The sequence below is a fragment of the Chaetodon trifascialis genome, chromosome 6, assembly GCF_039877785.1.
Source record: "Chaetodon trifascialis isolate fChaTrf1 chromosome 6, fChaTrf1.hap1, whole genome shotgun sequence".
NCBI classification, from domain to species: Eukaryota; Metazoa; Chordata; class Actinopteri; order Chaetodontiformes; family Chaetodontidae; genus Chaetodon; species Chaetodon trifascialis.
In genome coordinates, this window is record NC_092061.1 from 8,437,519 (window position 1) to 8,459,110 (window position 21,592).

At 44.0% G+C, this 21,592-nt stretch overlaps 1 protein-coding gene across 2 annotated transcripts; it reads left to right on the forward strand.

Moving 5' to 3' along the window:
- Positions 1–448: 448 nt before the first annotated feature.
- Positions 449–20,095, forward strand: ssh1a (slingshot protein phosphatase 1a). Of its 2 annotated transcripts, XM_070964482.1 has the most exons (15): positions 449–594; positions 3,277–3,314; positions 9,730–9,830; positions 12,718–12,782; positions 13,422–13,543; positions 13,852–13,920; positions 14,107–14,172; positions 14,467–14,661; positions 14,797–14,890; positions 15,202–15,330; positions 15,518–15,564; positions 15,679–15,825; positions 16,317–16,517; positions 16,617–17,307; positions 17,428–20,095. In XM_070964482.1, the coding sequence occupies exons 1-15, from the start codon at positions 514–516 to the stop codon at positions 18,529–18,531; spliced, it is 3,150 nt and encodes a 1,049-aa protein (XP_070820583.1). In that variant the 5' UTR covers positions 449–513; the 3' UTR covers positions 18,532–20,095. The 2 variants fall into 2 exon arrangements, with proteins under 2 accessions (XP_070820583.1, XP_070820584.1); XM_070964483.1 differs by lacking the exons at positions 449–594; positions 3,277–3,314 and adding an exon at positions 7,001–7,296.
- Positions 20,096–21,592: the final 1,497 nt, after the last annotated feature.

Here is a 21,592-nt window from a genome sequence, read left to right on the forward strand (position 1 = left end):
TGTATGGCTGCTGTCACAATGCACTCACAATGACAGAATCACTGCCTCCAATACTACAAGTTTAACTGCTGATGATCACATATTATTATTATTATTATTATTATTATTATTATTATTATTATTAGTATTAGTAGTAGTAGTAGTAGTAGTAGTAGTAGTATCATTATTGGCTTACTTTTATGTTTGCCACCGCCTTGTACTAAATTAAATTTGGGTTTGATGAATTACATTTTTTTTCTCTTTATTGTGTTTATTCCATTGAAGCTTCCATATGTCATTCTTCTATCTTATTTTATTAAATTATTTTCTCTTCTATTAAAGTCTTACAACATAAAGCACTTTGGATTGCCTTGCCTTTTTATTGCGGCCATGGAGGCTGCACTTCCTGCCCTGCATGCAGGATAATAAGGCTGCCCTCCCTCCATCCATCCGTCCATCCATCAGTTCTATGTATCGTTAGCCCAGCAGCTAGCAGCTCACCAGGCCCAGCGGCCGGCCGGTCAGCTTCCAGCCATGGCGTTGGTTACTCTGCAGCGGTCCCCGACCCCGAGCGCCGCATCCACAGCCAGCACAGCAACCACGACCGCCGGGGAGGTCAGTTTGGGTCCTGGGTGGACATAAACGATGGTCCGGTGTAGTGAGGTGTTGATTGAAAGGCTGAGGATGGGGGAGATGTTGCCGGAGAAAGGCCTGCTGAATGAAGCTAAATTAGCACCGTTAGTTAACGTGTAATGCCTAGCTAGGTCTTTAGCTAGCTAACGGTAGCTAGCAAACGTCTTCGTGACTGATAACTAGATATTGCCGGCCACTACAAATCTCAATACGCCAATTATTTTTAAACATATTTAATTCCTCAATCCCTTTCTACTTGTGGTGTGCTTTCTTTTAAATGTGCTAGCTGAGTGTGACAGGTGCCTTATGAATGATGCCCTGTGAGCTGTAACATTAGCTAACGTTAGCAGTTTATGATGTGACTGACTGACATTGAAAATAACGTATTTGTGCCTTAATATAAAAATGTTAAATGGCACACAGCGTCGGCACAACCATAGCAGGGCACTCACAACGCTGCGGTAGTTCAAGCACTGCTAATTTCACATTCATTCACTTAAATTAAACGTTTTAGCCTGATGGCTTGATTGAGCTTTTTTCTCCTTAGCAGACAACACATTAGAGGCAGTCAGCTGCACAGGACGTTTCTGTGTCAATTTCCAATCTGCTGTCCTGTTGGTCCCTGCAGTAAATAAAAGAAAATATGAGATTTCCAGACTGGAAAGAGCCGTATGGGGGAAAAGACTGATCTTTGAGGCTTGCTTATGCTTGTACATAGCAGTAGAGAGTTTATAACAGCACTTTGAACTTTCTTATCTTCATGGCACTCAGAGCCAAAAGAAAAGAAAAGTGATCTTTACCGCAAAGCTAAGATCGTTCAAAGATAACTTGGCTTGTTAAGTAAAAAGATTTTCCGCGCCTTTATTGCCAGAGGAGGGCGCTAACTACCAGCTATGGGCATGAAAGCTTACCTTACTCTGCCCCTTATGACCAAATCAGACCAAACATGCTGATATCTGTAGCTGGGTTTATTTACAGCCATCAGTGTTTGACATATAGATGGATGCAATTGCAAAGTTTGACCAAAAGACTTTCTGCAGCATATTCACAATCAGGTGACACTTTAAATATCATATATAGTTACTACCTATTTCAAACAGGTTGCAGCTGTTATAAGGAGCTCGCTCCGTGGGTTTGACTGCATCGCTTTCGTCCCTGTACCTCAGTGTCTTGTGGCCCAGCCAGCGGTGTGATGAGGTGTGACAGATAAAGCTGGCAGGAAGCTACTGCAGCTATGATGTCATCTACTCATGAGGGGTGGGTGGGGTGGTGGAGTACTACTGTAAAGGGAGGGAAAGGGAGGAGGAGGGAGCAGAGGTAAACAGATTTAATAGATGCTGACATGAGGCGGTTAATGTGCGAGATTATTTCACCCAATACAGAATAATGGATAGCTCGTTATGAAGTGTTGCATGCTCTCCTGCAGAATGATTTTCTTACATGCGGTGGCACTCTCCATTTTTCTGTACGCCATAGCATTTCTATTTTGTCCTCCTAAATATGCTTGACTTGCTGCGGCTGTACGGTGGTGGCTATAGAATTTCCCTGACAGTGTAAAAATATGTCTTTCGGTGCATTAACTTTTCTGTCATTTGTTTCAGTGGCCACAGCTTGTGTCAGTACTTTGCTTTGATTTTGTTCTTTTATGTGTGGACATGTAGGTATTAATCGAGTCACAACTGGGCTTTTGTTCCTCCTTATTAATGTCGTCATAAACTGTTCCATTCAGTGATTTGAAGTATTTTTAATTTAACATGCAAAAAAATCCACCACTTTGTAATTAAACACAGATATATATATATATTTTTTTTTAAATCGCTCTAAGAGGACTTAGTTTTAGAAAATCCAAATCATGATACATCAGACATGGATTGGGGTCTCTCCATAAAAATCAAGCAAGATTTAAATCTGCTTCTGCTGTATTTGGGTGCTAAGCCACCATGCTCACTTTTAATGTGGAGGAGATTTCATGTCAAAGCCATGTCTGCTCCCTCTGTGTCTTGCAGGCTCCTCCAGTTGTTGTGGATGCTGTTAAATCCATATAACACACACCTGCATTTACAGTGACTACTGAGAACAAAAGCCTTTTTTGGAGTAAACTGCCGGACTGATGCTAAAGTCAAACCGTGCTCCTCTGTGCCTACAATCCCTCTGTGATGAAACATTAATTGAGCTGATCTTCACTACATAGGTGAACATTGGTCATAGCTCATAGCTGAACACATGAGGTTTCATATCACTGCTATAGCACAACTATACAACTTTCTCACAGATTATTTGATGACAAGAGTGGTGGTATCTGCCATAAAAAGTATACCAACATTGAGATTTAACATCTTGGTTATTTTGGACTTGAAAGTCCAAAAGGAGCTATATTATCACATTCTGTTCTATTTATAGTGTATGCAGCTTCACAACTTTTTTGGGAATCAGGGTTGTGCAAGCGACCGGTTCAGGGTGTACCCCGCCTCTCGCCCATTGTAGCTGGGATAGGCTCCAGCCCCCCGCAACCCCGAAAGGGATAGGCGGTATAGATAATGGATGGATGGATGGATGGTTGTGCAAGCCTCTAGTTTCAGTTTAAATGGCAGGTATGTAATGTTTGTTAATAATGCCAAAATGGTTTCGATGCTATATTCATTTTTCCCCTTATCTGCATTGCAGGATTTTGGGAGTGAAGATGAACGGCGAATAAATCAAAGGTAAGTTTACTCTACGTTTAGTTTAGCCCTTCTGTTGCATGGTACGTGGCAAGCAGGTCAGATTTTATGTGCAGGTGTTGTTGACTGACTGGATGCATCTGTCTTTGAGTCATTTAGTGAAATCTGGAGTGGCGGCAGACTAGCTGGCATCAGCATAGCAGGGCAACTAAGCATCAGTGTAATAAAACACCTGTCTGTCTGTCTTGTTGGCGGAGTCATCGATTCCTAATAACCAACTGTAAAACCACGTTCTCAGTAGTCTGTCAGGTTTTATGTTGAGGGGTGCGTCTGCATTTTTATTGGCACCTGGATCGATGAACGTTTTCTTCAGCTGTGCTTTATCAGTTGAGTCACTTGACTTTTTCTAGATGTGTGCTTGTGCTGCTTGGGATTGATTCTGATTCAAACTCCAAATACTTCCTGAATATATCTTAAAAAGTAAACATTTACTTTTTTCTCAAATTTGTTTCCTCCAGTTAACATAAAGCATTTGAAAACTTGTAGTAAGGTACAGACTCAGATAACCCATTTAAATGCTTTGACTGTGTAGCAACTATGGTGTGAAAAAACATCCATGAGTGCAGTTTTTTTTATTTTTTTTATTTTGCAGATGCTCTACAGGTGTGCGACTGTTAATACTGAATGTTCTGTTCTGTTCTTAACTATTCGGCTTTGGAAAGACGCATTCCCAGAATTGAGCTGAAATGTGCTGCATGAACTCAATAATATTGTAACTCAACTGCAGCAAAGTTGTTTACTGGAGAGCTTTAATTTCAGCTCGGAGCACATCAGTATGAACACTTTTGTAAAAGCCTGCATGTATTTTGGTCCCACATATAATATCGGCTTGTCAAGATGGTGACAATGATTACAGAAAGTCAGTTTTAAAGTGTCATCCATACTGACAGAATCTCCAGTATGAATGCGAATGTGCATTCTTATTATGAATTTGTAATTTTCTCTTGTGAGATTCGTGATGTTTCAGATCTTTGTTGCAGAAAAGTTCACTTTGGATAGAACACTTACGACGCTGAGATCATCCAATGCGTCATTCTAAGAGTGGAGTTCTTTTCAGTTGTGCAACAGCCTATGCAATGTCCCTAAGCACTGCATGTGTGTGAGAGTGATCTATGCATGATGCGAGTCCTGTCTTGCCTCAAGATTGCTTCCATTTTTTGGGCTTGTAGGCCACGTTATGCAATGAAACTGTCGGTAAATTCATGCTTTGTGTATTATGGCATATTAAGTTGTCTTTTACTTGACGGACGTATTTCTCTTAAGATCAGGGTGTTCTGTTCGAGCACATTAGATGGATAGCTACATCCGCTGATGGACAGGTTTACGACTGCCAAGTGGGAGTACTTGCACTTGCTGTTCCCGACTGACCTTGATAAAGATGACAAGCCCAACGGGTTGATGGAGGCCAACGTAAACATCACGCAGGTGTCGGTGGCACTGAACCAACGAATGATTTCATCTTACCACCTTGTGCGCAGCAGAGTTGGGCAAGAAGCACAAATGGACAAAAATGTGTGTTTATGCATGTGTGTTCTGGCTTGTAGATATGGAGTGCAGTGTTTGGAATGAGGAGGAGGCATTCAGCACGGCGGGTACGATAAAGGATTGGCAGATTATTGGCTTCACTCAGAAATATGCTGGGACACTGCTAATGTGAAGTCCGTTTAAACTCATCCCGCCACTTTCTCACTCAAATAGCACACTTGTCAAGACTGGTCGTCTTTTAAATGCCCTAATAGGTCAAAAGGCTCCCTCTGGGCTTGAATGTAGAGTATGTGTTGATAGCAGAAAGTCGGGCAGACAAACGGCAGCAGAAGCACCATCTCTGGGTCTTTATTGTAGCTTAACCTTTCCTCAGTGACATGATGATGCCAGTGTTTCTTGCTGAGGCTCTCCATGTCCCCACTGACACCTGAGGAGGTTTGTTCCTCCCTGTCCTGCCCCGCTGCACCCCCACCCACCCCCTTTCAGTGCTGTAAGTGGGAAAATGCCACCATTATCCAACTGGCAACCCCAAGAGGAGGCCTTTTTTCCCTCATTGTGCTGGTGTGCGCAAAACACTCTGAGACCGTGAATAAACCAGCTTGGTTACTGCCTCTGTGTAGAGTTTTTGTGGTGAGTCCTCAGTGTAATCCAGCCTCTTACATACTGTTACACCAGGTGATTCAGGGCAGTGGCTTAGAGGACATCTGGTCTTGTTTGGCCCTGTTCACCCATCCATCTGGCTGCTGCTGCAGCAACAAACTATACCTTAACCCTCTGACATGCTATCATTCGTGCTTGCCGCTCCTAAACCTTAACCTCAGTTCCTGTATCCAATCAGGTCCCTCCACTTCTACATGCACCTGACGCACTGGGCTGTCCAAGTTTCCACCTGGAACAGGACTGCACCTGTGTCAGTTTGAGAGTTCAGTGTCTGCTGGCGATCAGGTGTTACAGACATTGTCCTATTGTCTGGGAGAATAGGAGAGCTATCTTGTTATCTGTGTCGCAGAGCCATTGTTAATGCCTGTCAGCAAATCCTCCCAGATTAACAGAGTCGTGCCACTTCTTTGTGTATGTGTGGGGTTTTGCTTTGTGAGAGAGGGAAAGTGAGAAAGAAAGTTATGGTCTATGTTAGCTTTCAGCCCCCAAACAGAGTCTAATCTCTGGACTCAGTTTCAACAATTCTTCTGGACTGGATTATTATATTTCACTTCAGTTTTGCATTTTACTTTCTTTCCTTTACTTTCTATCTAAAAAGAACATTCACTACAGATGCATTAGATATAAAGCATGTGTCATCCTTCACCTGTCATTATGCTCTCTAATAATACGTTGTTTGTTTGCAGTACATCTGAGTGAGTGACAGCCAGTGTTGGCCACTCGAGGGAGAGAGACAAGATAATCCCTCCCTTATAAGCCTGGGTATAATGAGATTTGGGAGTTTTGGGAGTTTGCCAGTTCTCACTGCCCTTTCCACCAATGCTTGGCCCATGTGTTAAGCTCCCCGGAGGCACTACCTTGGATTCAGTTGACCCTTAAGGTGGCATCCACACAGAGACATCCCATTCGGAAGTTTTGGCCAAAATTCCTCTGGCTCCTTTTTTTTTTTTTTTGCCTTCCTCCAATTGAACAAGTGGTCTTGTGCTTTTTCTCCGGAAGACAGAGAGAGTAAGCAAAACTTCCAGCGGGTTTTAGAGAGATGGCTTCTGTTGGACAGCAACACAGGCTCCTGGAAGTGGACATGTTTTGCATTGGCTATAGAGGAAACCTGTTGTTCACTTTGTACTGAGTCAGACCTGATGGATGAGGAAAGTAAAGGATCAGAGTTCATGCTGACGGAAGGGGAAGCCCACCTCTTGAATTCTTCTAGATTCACTCTGTAACCCGGAGGGGGGTTTGTATGTGGAAGAGCAGACGATTGACTTTGTGTCTTTTAGCAAAGTGCTTATCATGAAGGAGAGCATGAAATGCACTGTCTTTCTTTCTTACGGATGTGAACGCATGCTGTGAGAGTGTGACACAGACTAAAACAGACTGAGGGACGGAGACGAGCACAGTTGTGTGTGCCTGAGGCAGCGGGTGGAGACTGCAGGACGTCCCTCCAGGCAGGAGTCTGACTCGCTCTCACACACGGAGACGCTCAGATGAGGGAGGAGGAGGAGGAAACAGGAGGGTGTGGCATCAGAACAGACGGCACTTCTTCACTGAGCAGCACAGATGAGCGCAGGCTGTCAGTCAGTCTGCCACTCAAAAAGCAACGGGCCGAGCCCTGAACCCGTCACTCTTCTTCTTTTGCACTTTGCTCCATCACTGTTTGTGGAGGCTGATGAAGAGGAGGTAGCAGACGGCAGAGAGGCCTGGGTCTCGCTACGGACAACAGGATGCATCTAGTTGCAGAACCCATTCAGGAGGCCGTGATGAAGATGCTGCCGTATTTTGTGGAGAACGCCGTGTTGACCCAGAGTGAGATCAACCGCATGTGAGTTAAGTTTATCCTGTAACATGAGGTTTGAACTCGTGGGAACAAGGTCCTTCATGGATGAGATTTGAGATCAAATACGCTCTACACTCAGTGGTTATGTTTGAAAGAAATTGTAAATCGTTTGCTGTTATATTGACATTTATCAGTTCAGTGTAGGAGTTGGAATGTTGGTTTCAGACTCAGATACTTTGGTGTTATTCCAGGCCAGCAGACTGAATCAATCATTGAACATGTCCAGCTGATATGAGATATTGGACCTCAATCAAAATAAGTTATCATGCAGTGGTAACTGAGATCCAGTGGTGCACAAGTTACTGTACTCGTGATGTTTCTGCAACCGTTCATCCATATGACCTGATGTGTTGGCGTTCTTTGTCGTTCTGTCTGTAAAGGAGCTATAGGTACTCTAAGTTGTAATCATGTGGAAGCTTTGAGGCAAGCTTTTCTGTCATAGTCTTTGTTTGCTTTGATACCAGATGTATTTTTAGCCCCAGTGTTTGTGGAGAAGCTGATAGCAGGGTGCTTCAGGGCAAGAGACAGTGGAGCTGAGTCTGTTTAATTAGGATGTCTGAGCACAGCCTGTAAAGCAGTGGGACAGCTCGTGATTTACACATAAGGACAAGCTTCACACATCCTCAAACTTTACCGAAGTGCACCTTTTTTCTGGGAAGTTCTCAGGTATCTCAGGCTCAAACCTGTGGATTTAAAGTTGGGACATAAAGTAGGAAAAATGTGCAGCAGGGATCTGTATACAGTCCTGAGCAGTAATGAGGTTGCAGCCCTCTTCGTGCTCTTGCCACTTTCATGCCACTATCTATCACTCCCTGACAGTAAAGCCTCTCGACAGCATCGTACATCTCAAACAGAGAACAGACTCCAACAAAAATCCACCAAAGTGAGACAAAGGCTCTTGTTGAGAAGTGTCCACCCCCGTGCTTTGTCACTGTGGAACTTTTTTCTGTGGCGCTGGGGGCGGAGGGAATTTATTGCGAGGTGCACAAACGAAGCCCATTGTTCCCACAGAATCATCTGTTTGGCCCAGGCCTGCTCTTCTGTATGTGGGTTTTTGAAAGTCTGATCAGAGAGAGCAGGGTGCCTGCAAAAGTCTTCAAATGTTTGAGTTCAGTGTTAGAAATATTAGGCCTTAAAAGTCATTAAAACGTCTTAAATTTGAATTTGTGAGGTCTTAATTGCCTCATACATTTTATCTAATTTCATTTATCCATCTCTAAATTTCTTTTTGTCAGAATTAGTCAATCTTTTCTGCGTGAAAGTCCACATTTCTGAATCTGATTTTACAAAACTTCAGTCTTCTTGCTTTACACTTCCACAGACTCACCCTAATTACTGTATTCCTGCATAAAACCTACCTCTGGATCACATACACAGTATACTACTTACATACTTTATGCTTACTTTCATACTTACCTGTCCAATACCTGAAGGAGCTGTGGAGGGAACAGCTTCAGAGCGTGACGAGATGAAGGACTTCTATTAAGATCTGTCTAAACTGAAGCCATTTGGTCAATGTGTGTGTTGTCAGTAGAAATAATACCAGACTGACACCAGTATTGCTCTTTTAAGCTAACGTTAGCTCGTAATACTGACACTAAACCAATGTATTGATGTTCTCGCTGTACTTAGAGACAGCTTTGTCTTTAGTACCTGTTTGGATTTTGTTTTGTTCCTGTCACTCATCACTTCTGCTCTTTCCTAATGATGGCCTGGTTTGCCAGACTGCACACACTGAATACATGGTGCATGTGTTCCACCCTGCTGCCAGGTGGATTTAAGAGTGTGCTCGCATTTCTTTTCAATGAAATGGAATGATTGAATTCAGCCCGCAGGACACACCTCACTACTTTTTTATTGCAGTTCCTTACTTATGTCATCTGTTGACGGCTCCAGTGCATAACCTAAAAAAGTCATTTTTTTACAGGTAGGTGTGAGCTGGTAATTGCTGCTTTTTGGTCGTTGTGAAAGCATCACAAACAACTGCACTTAGGTCAGTAATTAAGGTCTGTGTTGCATTACAACAAGCCAGCAGAGACCTGACAAGTCAGATCTGAGTGCAGCCCATGCAGCAGAAAAAGACAGATAAGCATTCGGCATCAAAGCTTGATTCATGGCTACTGCAGACCTGAGGTCTGCTTCTGTAACGTGGCAGCTGGGCTTTTCCACTCAGCTGTTGAGGTAAATCACAAGCAGCAGGCAGCCATGATTTATGCTCATCTCATTGGCTGTGTCGACTGAACTCAACTGTCCTTTTAAAACCGAATATTTCATTAGTCCTGTGCCCCACTTCTCAGCCTCGCTGTCCAACAAACAAGCTGGCACGATCGTGCTGAGCTGTTGCTCTGCAGTGTGGCATCTAATGTATGGCGTCTCTGTTTCAGTGCTTTTAACCCCTCTGTCCTGTTTTGTTTGCAGCCTGAGTGAGAGCTTCTTCATGGTGAAGGGTGCTGCTCTCTTCCTGCAGCAGGGAAGCAGTCACCAGGGCCAGAAAGCACATCCTCACCACAAACATGCAGGTGAGAAGCACAAGGCACGACACCCAAAAAGCACACCTTGTTATCCACGTCATTTACCCAGACTGGAGTTTTGATCTCTTTAATCTCCTCGTCACACTTCTCTGTCCACGTCATATGGAGCGTTTGCACGATGAGTTAATGTGCTGCACTCCTCAACACCGCAGCAGATGTTTGTAGCGGAGGTGAGGAGGATGGAGGCTGCCTCGTTGATAAGCATGTTCCAGACATATAGCTTAGGCAGATTAGTGTTTAAATCCAGCGCATGGTGACACTGTGAGCAAAACTTCTGTCGACGATTAAAAGAGGCCTTTATTGTTTGTGTTACCTCGTGTGTCCTCTGTTTTTCCTCGCTGTGCTTTGCTGAGTAAAGGGTACATAAGGTAAATGTGAATGACTGTTCTCAGCATGTCCTCTACGACTTTGTTTTCTAGTTTATTTGACAAATTTTACTGAAGCAACTCAATGACCAAAATCCAAGTTTTGAAGGAAATTGAGTTTGGGGGCATGGGATGATGGAAATCAATTGCTCAGGAACTGGAAAACATTGATAGTACATAGTCGGCCTCACACTGTTCTGGTGACTTATATGAATACATGTGTAGTGGTCTTGTTTGTTGATTGCACTGAACAATGGAGCGGCCAGTGTCTTTAATCAAAGACTGTTTCTAAAATGTCAACATTGAAAGCCACAATTATTGCTTTAAAGACATAAGGCTGACCTGACAGGCCACTGGCATGATGGGAAAACCGCACCAGCCAACAGCCAAAACGCTGCCAAGCCATTTGGCAAATCATGGCTGTGGCTGGCAGTTCTGTCCACTCTCCCAGCCACTTTGTCAGGTAACCCACATATTTGCTGGTCCTGCTTTGTTCTCTTAAACGTTCGGCTGAGGAAATAGTTGTATAATTTCCCAGTATCTGCGACCTTCAAAAAAAAAAAGATGTGAGGTGAGGCAAAGTGCTTGTATCCAAGCTGAACGTCGGTGGTGTCAGTCAAGCCTGTCAGCTGAACTGGTTTGACCCTCTCCCATCAACACGGACACATGATACATAATTCTCTGTAGATATATTTATGTTTCTGTGTATGACTCCCATGTCTTGCAGCTGTTGTTATTCAGAACAGATGCCAACTTGGCTGCCACAGGACCATGAACTCACTTGACTCTTTAAACAGTTTGATCCACTTGGATCCATCAAAACAATCAAAAACACACGTAAAGGTTTTTCTCTTCCTCTTGCAGCTATGGACAGTGAACAGTAACTCAGAGCATTATAATACCTTGAGTATCTGTATGCAGTATTTAAAATCTTATTTTTAAAGAATTTTATTGGTTCATGTGCAGTATTTGAAATTAGAGTTTGAGCTATTTAGCTGTTAAATATAACCGCTGTCTGTCATTACAGGAAATGTTGTTTAGGTCAACAGCAAACAGGAAATGACTTGTTTAGATTTCAGCTCTGTTCATGCTGCCGTTATTGAGAGAAACACAGTAGTTGCTTTGTGAGTGATAACACCTTGACAGATCTGATGCAGAATCTTTTCATGTTTTTTATATTTAATCTAAAAGGACAGTTTTGGAGCTATTTCAGTGTGTCAGTGTGTTTTTTTGTATGTCCAGGTTCCTTTTGACAGTTACATGCCATGACAGTTACACATCTACATGCATGTGCCCCAATCAGACGTCTTTTAAGCTGTTTGCCAAACCTCTGGGTCTTATTGTCAAAGGCATCTTTGAAGTTTTGTCAGAACAGTAATCATCAGGCAAGACTTTTTTACACTTTTACACTCTCGTTTTAACTTTTTTTTGTCTTCAGGTAGATTCTTTTCTTTGTCTGTTTGCTGATCCTACCCCAGTATCAGCTGCAACCACAAAATATAACGTCAAAAATAAGATACTCTTAAGACAAACTCTCCTGCTTTCTTTTCCTTCACCTGGGAAAATGTGATAGGCTCTCTCGGTCTGCCCACTGTAAATTGTTTCGCCTCATTTCATGGGGAATCAGATCTGGTGACAGGCATTAAGAATAACTATGTAGAAATAGCCAATCTGGTCTCTTTTGCTCATGTAGGTCATGTAGAGGCATGAGTATTAAATTGAGACAGTTTCCTGTTAAAAACTTGTTTTAGCTGCTCTAAGATAATGATGTAAGTGATCAATGGCATGCTGTAGAGAGTGTCACTTGTTCCATGTTTTTTCTGTGATTTAACTGAAGTGATATACGGCTGTAAAAGAGGTAGAAAGAGTTCATGACCAGGCAGAGTCAGGCACTTTATCTGCAGGTAAAACCAGCCAGAGTGACATGATTAGTCTACCTGTTGCGACATATATCAGCATAGCTGGCTCTCCGTCAGCTGATTTGCTGTCGGTCCATCTCCACGCCCTGTTTTTATTATCCTGCTTCACTGACACGTCTTACATCAGACCTGGCACAGGGAGCGCTGAGGGATGGAAAATGAACAAAGACAACCTCTTGAGTTGTGGTTTTGTGGCAGATGAATTAGCTCATACAAAGACAGAAAATTTATTGTCAGTTCACTTCTCTTCAGTGAAGACACGTTAGCTGATTAAGAACCGATGAACAGGTTGTATGTTATCGTGTCCAGGGGAAGGATTTTAGAGTTAAACACTAGGGAGCGTTGTAACTTCACATACCTGCACCAAACTGCAGCAATACCTTTAGTTCTAAAGGCATATGATGTCCCCAGCATGCTTTATGTTCTCATTAATGTTCCTGATCATTGTTGTCAAAGTGAAACAGGCTTTATCTTGTTTGGATCGTCTTTCAAGTCAAAATGTGTCGTGTATGACAAAGCACATTAATAATCAGTGACACCAGCCAGCAGCACTCTTCATGGATCGCTTTTCATTCTGATCCTCTTCAACAGGCGACTTACCTCAGCACTTGCAGGTGATGATAAACATCCTTCGCTCGGAGGACAGAATCAAACTGGTGAGAGACAACATGACTATATGCATACATCAAAACAAAAACATGCACACAGACATGCCAGTGACTAACAGCCTGGCATAGCAAACCCTCCAGAAGGCATTTTATTGTGTACTTAAGACCCTTATTTGTTCACTGCAATTACTAGTTCATGAGAGCAGGTTTGAACACACACAGGAGAGCATTACCAAATGTTTCCATGGTGTGTGTGTGGGTATGCGTTAGTGTGAAGCTGAGTTATTTCACTTTATGTTTTCCAGCTCTGCTCTCACACATCCTGAGGACTCGGTTACCCTATTACATCAAATTTGTCCTCCAGCTTTTTTTTTTTTTATGTTAAAAACATCCAGCTCTGACACTTTGTTGGGCACAGATTTTAGCAGGAGGGTCAGTTCTCTCTGGCTTTTGCTTTTATGTACAATCAGAGTTTTGCTCTTCTGTAAATGAGGCCATGATGATCACAAACGCGCTACACTACATTTATTTGAATTCAGAATGGGTCAACCAGCAAGTTTTAAGTCTATTTAAGTATGTTTATTAAACATACTGAAGCATTTATCAAGTCAATTATGGACCAGTTCTTACTCTTAACCAATAAGCTCCGACTTTGAATTTGAAGTAAACTGTCTTCTCTGTGTCCAGGCGGTGCGGCTGGAGAGTGCATGGTCAGATCGTGTGCGCTACATGGTGGTGGTGTACACCAGTGGGCGACAAGACACAGAGGAGAACATCCTACTGGGAATCGACTTTACCAGTAAAGACTGGTAAGAGTAAGCCCTCTTGGTGTGTGTGGGGGTTTTATGATCATTGTTTTCCAGACGGCCGGCCATCTGCTAAAAGCTAACAGAGGTCCAGTTATGAATTGATATTACTAGTAGACATGATGCATGAACTATTAGACAAATCTGTATTTATGAGTGTGAACAACACTCACCCACAGAGCTGCTTCATGCTCTAAATGGCCCACAGATTGCTGTTTTGTCTGTATTGTATGGTATGCTTGTACCATGTCTACGCTGTCGGCTTTGCACATGTGCCATTACGGCGTTTAATTTTCTTTCTGCATTGCTAGCAAAAGCTGTTCGATCGGCATGGTGCTGCCTCTGTGGAGTGACACAAAGATCCATCTGGATGGAGATGGGTGAGTTCTCTCTGTCAGCGTGACCCCTGCTGTACGAACAGAGAACACAGCTGCGGCATTTAACCCGTTGATATTTCAATACTTTCTACCCGACACTGCGTCTGCACCTGACACTGAGGATGAGCATGATGCACACGTAGCGATGTGGTGCTCAGGCGATGACCATCTGTTTTGTTTGCTCCTCAGGGGCTTTACTGTGAACACGGCAGGCCGGACTCACGTCTTCAAACCCGTGTCAGTGCAGGCCATGTGGTGAGTAATAAAACAACCTCTGGAGCCACAGTGGCTGTCTAAAACAATCTAGCTTCATGACACACCACAATAAATCTGATACACACATGTGCCACTCTGCTGCAGTGAGGCATACTGAAGCAGTGCTGATTCAGTCTGCCACCTGCTGACGTGAAGACGCATGTGCAGAGAATTGCAGGGAACCTTTGACAGATTGTTAGCACTGCACTAATATCATTATTTTTACTGAAATACCTGACAAAACCAGACTTATTTGAATTATTTGCAACTATGACCTTTATCTCTCCAATCTAGGTCAGCCCTGCAGGTGCTGCACAAGGTATGTGAGGTGTCACGGAGGTACAACTACTTCCCCGGAGGTATGGCTCTCACCTGGATGGGCTACTACGAGAGCTGCATCGCTTCAGACCAGAGCTGCATCAACGAGTGGAACGCCATGAAGGACTTAGAGACCACACGGCCGGACTCACCCCCCATGTTTGTCGACAAGTAAGTAAACACAACTTGAACCATGCGCCTTATGTAAAGACTGAAGCTAATCACTGCTGCACCTGTTGTTGAAATAACTTGAACGACTGTTATTGTGCGACTGCTGAGATTTTCACGGGACGTCATGTTTGGTAGGCCTTCAGAGAGAGAGAGGACAGAGTGCCTTATTAAAGCCAAACTCAGAAGCATCATGACATGCCAGGACCTCGAGAACGTCACCTGCAAACAGGTAGAATACACACACACTCACACTCACACACACACACACACACACACACACACACACACACACACACACACACACATTTTCATACCTTGGAGTAAATTTACTCTGTAGATGTTTCTTGATTTTAGATTTGTTGCTAATTTCAGGAATCCGTTAACTAAAACCAATATTAACCAGCCAAACTATGACACTTAGTCATCTTTAATGTTCCATCTTTTGACAGCTACATAATATTTGCAGTCTTCAGGGAAAGAATTTAAGCTTATCCCCATAATTAACAAAAATCAACATATTCTGCATTTTTTCTTCTGCAGATCCGTACAGAGTTGGAACAACACATGAACTGTAACCTGAAGGAGTACAAAGAGTTCATCGACAATGAGATGCTGCTGATCCTGGGCCAGATGGACAAGGCCACTCTCATCTTTGACCACGTCTACCTGGTGGGACAGCTGATACCGTCTCTTCCATCTTTCTGTTTCCTGTGAATAACTCAGATAAAACAATTCTCCTTCCATCCCAAAGGAGGACTGCTTCCCTGTGAAATGATTGTTTTTGGAGGAAGGACAAGCTTACAAAGACTTGAAAATATACTGAGTCTAAACAGTATTTTCCCTGATTTGTTTGTAGGGATCTGAATGGAATGCATCTAATTTGGAGGAGCTGCAAGAGACGGGGTGATTTATTTTATATTATGGAGTAGCTACGATAGCTGCACCAAAAAACATATTCGTGATGATTTGAGCAAGAAGGAATGTTGTTGATGAGTTTTCGTTATCTTTCCTCCCCAGGGTGGGCTATATCCTCAACGTTACCAGGGAGATAGACAACTTCTTTCCAGGCACATTCAGTTATCACAACATACGCGTCTACGATGAAGACGCCACTGACCTGCTGGCCCACTGGAACGAGACATACAACTTCATTGTTAAAGCAAAGTGAGTCCTGAGTGGAACAGAAAACATGTTGCTCCTGCATGTATCCGTTTAGAAAGACATCTCATCATCACAGGAGGACGGCCCTGTGAAATCAGTTTATTTTTTCTACTCCAGATTCAATTTTATTTTATTTTTTTACCAAGTTCCATGTTTTGCATTTCAGTTTTTCTGAATTCTGCCTTTTTTGATTTAAGCCCATTTTATCATCAGAAACTGTGTCTAATCGTGTGGTGGATGAATAAAATTTCAACAATGAGGAAAATATTCAACATTTAATGAATATCAGTGAGTTTGATGTAAAACAACATTGCGCTGTTTTTCAGTCCTCCATATGCAGCTCGAACAAACGTGTGTGTGCGCGTGTGTGTGTGCGACAGAGAGAGCAAAACATGCAGCATGCTTTTTTCTGTTCATTCAGCTTAGGCACTGTCAAAAAAACACATATAACAGTAGGTAAGACCCTGCATTCACTTTTAATTTCCCTCCCACAGAAAAAACCACTCCAAGTGTTTAGTTCACTGCAAGATGGGTGTGAGTCGGTCTGCCTCCACCGTCATCGCTTACGCCATGAAGGAGTACGGCTGGTCGCTAGAGAAGGCTTACAACTTCGTCAAGCAAAAGAGGAGCATCACTCGACCCAACCCGGGATTCATGAGGCAGCTCGCTGAGTACGAGGGCATCCTGGATGCTAGGTACAGCCCCTGTGTGTGTGTTTGTGCGTACAGTGTTGTTCCCTGGTTGTCTTTTCTCTGTGAACATGGTTTTTGACTTCTGTATTTGTACATTTCCAGTAAACAGCGTCACAACAAGCTGTGGCATCCAGACGCAGACTGTGAGATGGCAGAGGGGCAGCAGGGGTTGGCTCAGTGTTGTGGAGGGGACGAGGGAGGCCACCTGACTCCAGAGCCAGGGATGTCTCCCTGCTGTGATGAGGCACTGTCTGATAAGGGGGCTGCATGTCCCTCCCCGTGCAGAACTGTTTCACTGGAAATCGACCCCGCCTACAACAACTACTATTTCCGCCGCCTCTCTGACTCGGCGCTTGACAGCGAACCGTCAACGCCCGTGCGCGGCCCTCCCCTTCTCGGCATGGAAAAAGTCTTTATAGAAATTGAGGATGTAGAGCGGGATGCTCTGCTGGATGATGAGGCCTTTGATGGGCGTGAAGGTTTGCCACTCTCCCACTTTGGGACTTCAGCAGAGGGAACTGCTGCCCAGACAAGCTCTCGCGGCCCTGAGCCCCTGGAGGAGCTCCGTCTGAGGCTGGAGTTCAGCACAGTGGAGGAGGAGGATGAGGAGGAGGTGCAGAAGGAGGAGGCAGAGATGGAGGTTCTCATGCAACCAGATGACGGAGGTGGCGGGGAAGGAGGCGGAGGAGAGGAAACACAAGATGTGGATACAGAGGGTAATGGGATGGACCTGGCAACCCTAAATGAAAACTCCAACAATAACAACCATCTGAGCACTCCACCTAACCTTTATGTAAGTTTGAGTTGTATGATCATTTTCACTGACAATGCTGTTATTCATTTCATGCATCCAGTTTGAAAAAGTGACCACATTCCCTGTGACATTTTTTTTCTTTCCTCTTTTTTTTTTTAGCAAAACGCTTCCTCCATCACTCCTCCAGCTGATCCTTCTACGCTGTCTTTGTGTGATTCAAAGTCCAAGCAGAAAGGAGACTCTCCACCCCTGGTCTCTACGCTTTGCCTTAATGCAAGTCCTCCTGAAGTCCCAAGTGCTTCATTCCCACAGTCCGATACCTCTTCTGAAGGCCCCGCGTCTTCAGTGGTACTGCTGTGCCCCTGCGGTCCTCCGTGTGCCAACTGTGCTGCCTCCACGCCCACAGCTCCGCTCGACAGAGACGAGCAGCCAGGAGACTCACCGCACTCGCTGGAGCCGAAGGATGATGGTGATTTATTGGAAGAAAAGACGGAGAGTCAGAAAAGCAAATCTCCAGCCTCCTCAGATGCTCTCCCTGAGCTGATGAGAATGGATTTGGAGGAAGAGAAGCCTGCTGTGGCTTGCTATATTGGCCAGCAGCAGGAGACTCTTTTGCAGCTGCAGAGGTCTGGGTTGGTCCGCCGGCGTGCAGAGAGACTAGAAAGACTTTCAGGTTTATCCCAGGAGAGCCTGCACTCTCTGAGGCCTCTGCACGCATGCCAAAGGTCCAAAAAGAGCCCCTGTCATGCTGAGGATGAAGAAGAGCTCTCCGGCTGCACTGGGGACTTCCCTAAATCTTCTACACCATGCCAAGTGCGGTTAGAGCCACTGGTGGTGCCGCTGACCAATGAAGCCTTGCTGGGGGTGGTGGGGTCTGGGCTGCTCACACCCACCTCCTCGCCTCACGGCTCCACCCTGACACGCAGCTCCAGCAGCGACAGTCTGCGCAGCGTGAGGGGGAAACCCGGTCTCGTACGTCAGAGGGCGCAAGAGATCGAGACCCGCATGCGTCTGGCAGGCCTAACCGTGCCCTCGAGGCTGAAGCGGTCCAATTCGCTGGCCAAGTTGGGTAGCCTCAACTTCTCCTCGGAGGACCTGTGTTCGGCCTGCTCCTCAGATGCAGGAACACTACTGCTCCTCTCACTGTCCCCAGAGCCAGATCCAGGCCTGGAGTGGGACTCCCCCACCACCTCTGCTCTGTCGCGGCCCTGCAAGGACCTGCACACTCCAGAGAGAGCGCTACCAGGTGAGCCCAGAAGCTGACACATCAAGCGGAGGTTATGTACGCTCCATACACATCGCCTCATCGGTCACCCTGTCGGTCTGGAGCGTTGAGGCAAACGAAACAATTGAAAAGAAAAAAACAATGCCAACTGTTGTTATGAGGAGTGCTGTACTCTCTCCTTTGCCACATTGTTTCTCAAACTGCTGTTCACAGTGATGAAAGTCATATTGCTGTATCTGACAAATGTTTAAAGCCATCAGTTCCCCTCTAACTAGGTTTGATTCATGGACAAACAAGTGCCTTACCAATGAGACCAGAGGCACGGAGCTGTGTGTTAGACTGCAGGATGAGACGGTACAAGACGCTCTTTAACCTTTAACTTCACAGTACCTGATATGTACCAAATTATGGTATCCATTGGCACTTAGATTATTTTTCCTGTCTGGTACAAAGTGGTCGCCTACGTTGATGAACTCGAGTCCCTCAGTGGAGCCTGACAGAAAGCAAAGTGTTAATAAATGTAGAGTTGTTTACCGCACAGTTTATGTTTTAGATGCTAGAGGGTTGTAAAATTAATGGTTACCTCATGTTGCATTCATGGAGCTCTTTCTCAGATGAACAGAGCTGAACTCGGTTCATTTGCTGATGTCGAATTAAGGCGAGGAAATCAGTCTTTTAATGCAGAGGCATGTGTTAATGCATTAATGTGTAATGGAATGCGAGTCTGCGAGTGAATGAATGTGATGAAAGACGAGAAAAAGTTGTGACCTTGTTTTGCCAGAGGCTTGCTCGCTGTTCTCAACAAACAGAACAAAAACATTTCCGAGTTTGTTGTTCCTTTGCACTGCTTTTTTTTATTGAGTGAATACCGGTACACAGCAAGCTATCTTCCAAAATAACATTAGAGTAATGTTATTGACCTCATCATTCCCTACAACGCTGTTGGGACAGCAGAGTGGAGTCACACTGCATGGCTTGAAATCATAACGCAAACACCTGGTGTGACAGGAACTGAGGATTTTTAGCAGTCAAATCAGAAAATGAATGTCGGAGTGTTTTCCAAGCTAAAGTTATCTGATCCATTTTGGCGAGAAACGAACACAAAACATTAAACACTTGACATCCAAACATTCTTTACCATAAATGAGCTCATCCTTGAGGGTTGCCAACACTTTCAACTCATTTGTGCTTTTTGAAATGTGAAAGACCAAAGTTCTTTGGCTGTCTCGACAAAATTGGAAACACCATTGACGCTGTACAAAATATGTGAACCATATTGTCAATCATGTAAGTATTTAAATGCTGTCACATCTTTTTGCACCTTTTGGGAGAAAGGACAGAGACTCAGAGAAGTCATCGGGCTCATAGCTGTTAAGCTTTTATGCTCATATCATCAGTGAGTTTAAAAGCTTTTGTCACGCTGACGTGACAGCGATCACAATGGGTTACTTCACAGTTTTGTAACCATTTTCTTTTTATATTTAAGTATGCAGTAACTTTTGTACTGTACATTGCTGTAGTTTGAATGCATATTGCACTTTTTATGTTCAAAATAATGTACTGTATGTGATCATTATGGAAATAAACATTTCTTTTACATAATACAGCATGGGTCGTGTTTTTTCTGATGGTGTCAGAGGAGCAGAAGTGGGATCATACACTGTATCACCCTGAATGTTACAGAGCTGTTTACAACCTTCCTGAATGGGAAACTATCTATCACAGATTTTGTGATATGAGTCATGTGGGGTCTGTACCAAACAAGCATGTTCCTTGTACATCTGGAGAAAATGCTTTCGAGGCATCTCTGCTGCACCACAATGCTTCATTTTATGATTGTATGTTGTGACACATTTTACTTTAATCCAAAAAAATGCAGCTCCTGGCATTTGGATATTGCACTTGTTATTGCGGTTCTGGTAATATTTTTCAATTAAATGTTCAGCCCTATCATAGCAAATAGCTAAATATCTGTGCAGTGACTCGACTGTGATGGTGCCTGTATCCTGAAATGACATCATCGTGCCCCCATCTGTATGCTTTGGCAGGAGAGCCGTTCTCTAACAGCCAGGTTATGTAACATTTGGCTTCCCGTCTCTGTTTGCATGACATCAGTGAATTACTTAAGTTACACGCTCTTGTTCCTCCTATATGACTATGCATGTCTGTGTGATGAATGGTTGGCCCTGTGTACAGTATACCATGTGGTTGGGGGGCAGTGAGGTGGTCTGTGTCAACTGTTTGTGAATGATGTTTGTGAAATCTGAGACGGGTGTTTCCAGAAATGTGAAATGGAAAACAAATGTGTCAGACTACTGTAAACCTGTAAACACTGAAATGACAGAGACTAAATAAGAAGCTTTGTAAAGCTCATCGGTGTGCCAAGAAGCCTGTGGAGTCCGACTTGAATTAATGACCATCTTAAATTAGAGACAGATTGGCTTTGGTCTGGACAAGATTGAGAGTGACCTGCAACCCTTTTCAAATGCAAAAACACTGGTTGACAAGAACATGAGCTGCCCATCTGTCAACACAACAGACCTCAGCCTGCAGCCTCTGGGTGTGGGCCGTCTTCCCCTTCTTCTGCCGGTGAATTCTTGGCTGCTGAACCTCCACTTTTGTTTTATTATCTGAGGACGTATCCTGTTTTGGACGTTACTAGAGAGACCAAGAGAAACAAAAGAAAAAAGGTCTGAGCTATTTTTCAGATGATTTCCCACACTCCTGGATGTATCCAGGTTGGCTACAGCTACTGACCCTGTTTTCTTTTCTTTTTTTTATACGCCTCTCCTGCTTATCTTAACTAGGTTTGGGGAGTGAAGTAGTATCTGTGCACTCCGTGACACCGGCATGCAGTGTTGTGTAAGGAAAAGAAAAAATTAGGCCATCCCTTAAATTCACTCTTACTATCGGGATCTCTACTGCTCACTGACCATAACATCCACTTCTGACCCCTTGTCTTCCACTTGGGTAGGAGGTGAAAAGGTCAGCTCTTATGTATCTGAAATCTCCACATTCTCCACAAACCTGAATCAACATAAACAAACTAAGATATGGAGATATTAAAGATAACTTCTCCGAGGTTCCTTGAGAGAGCAA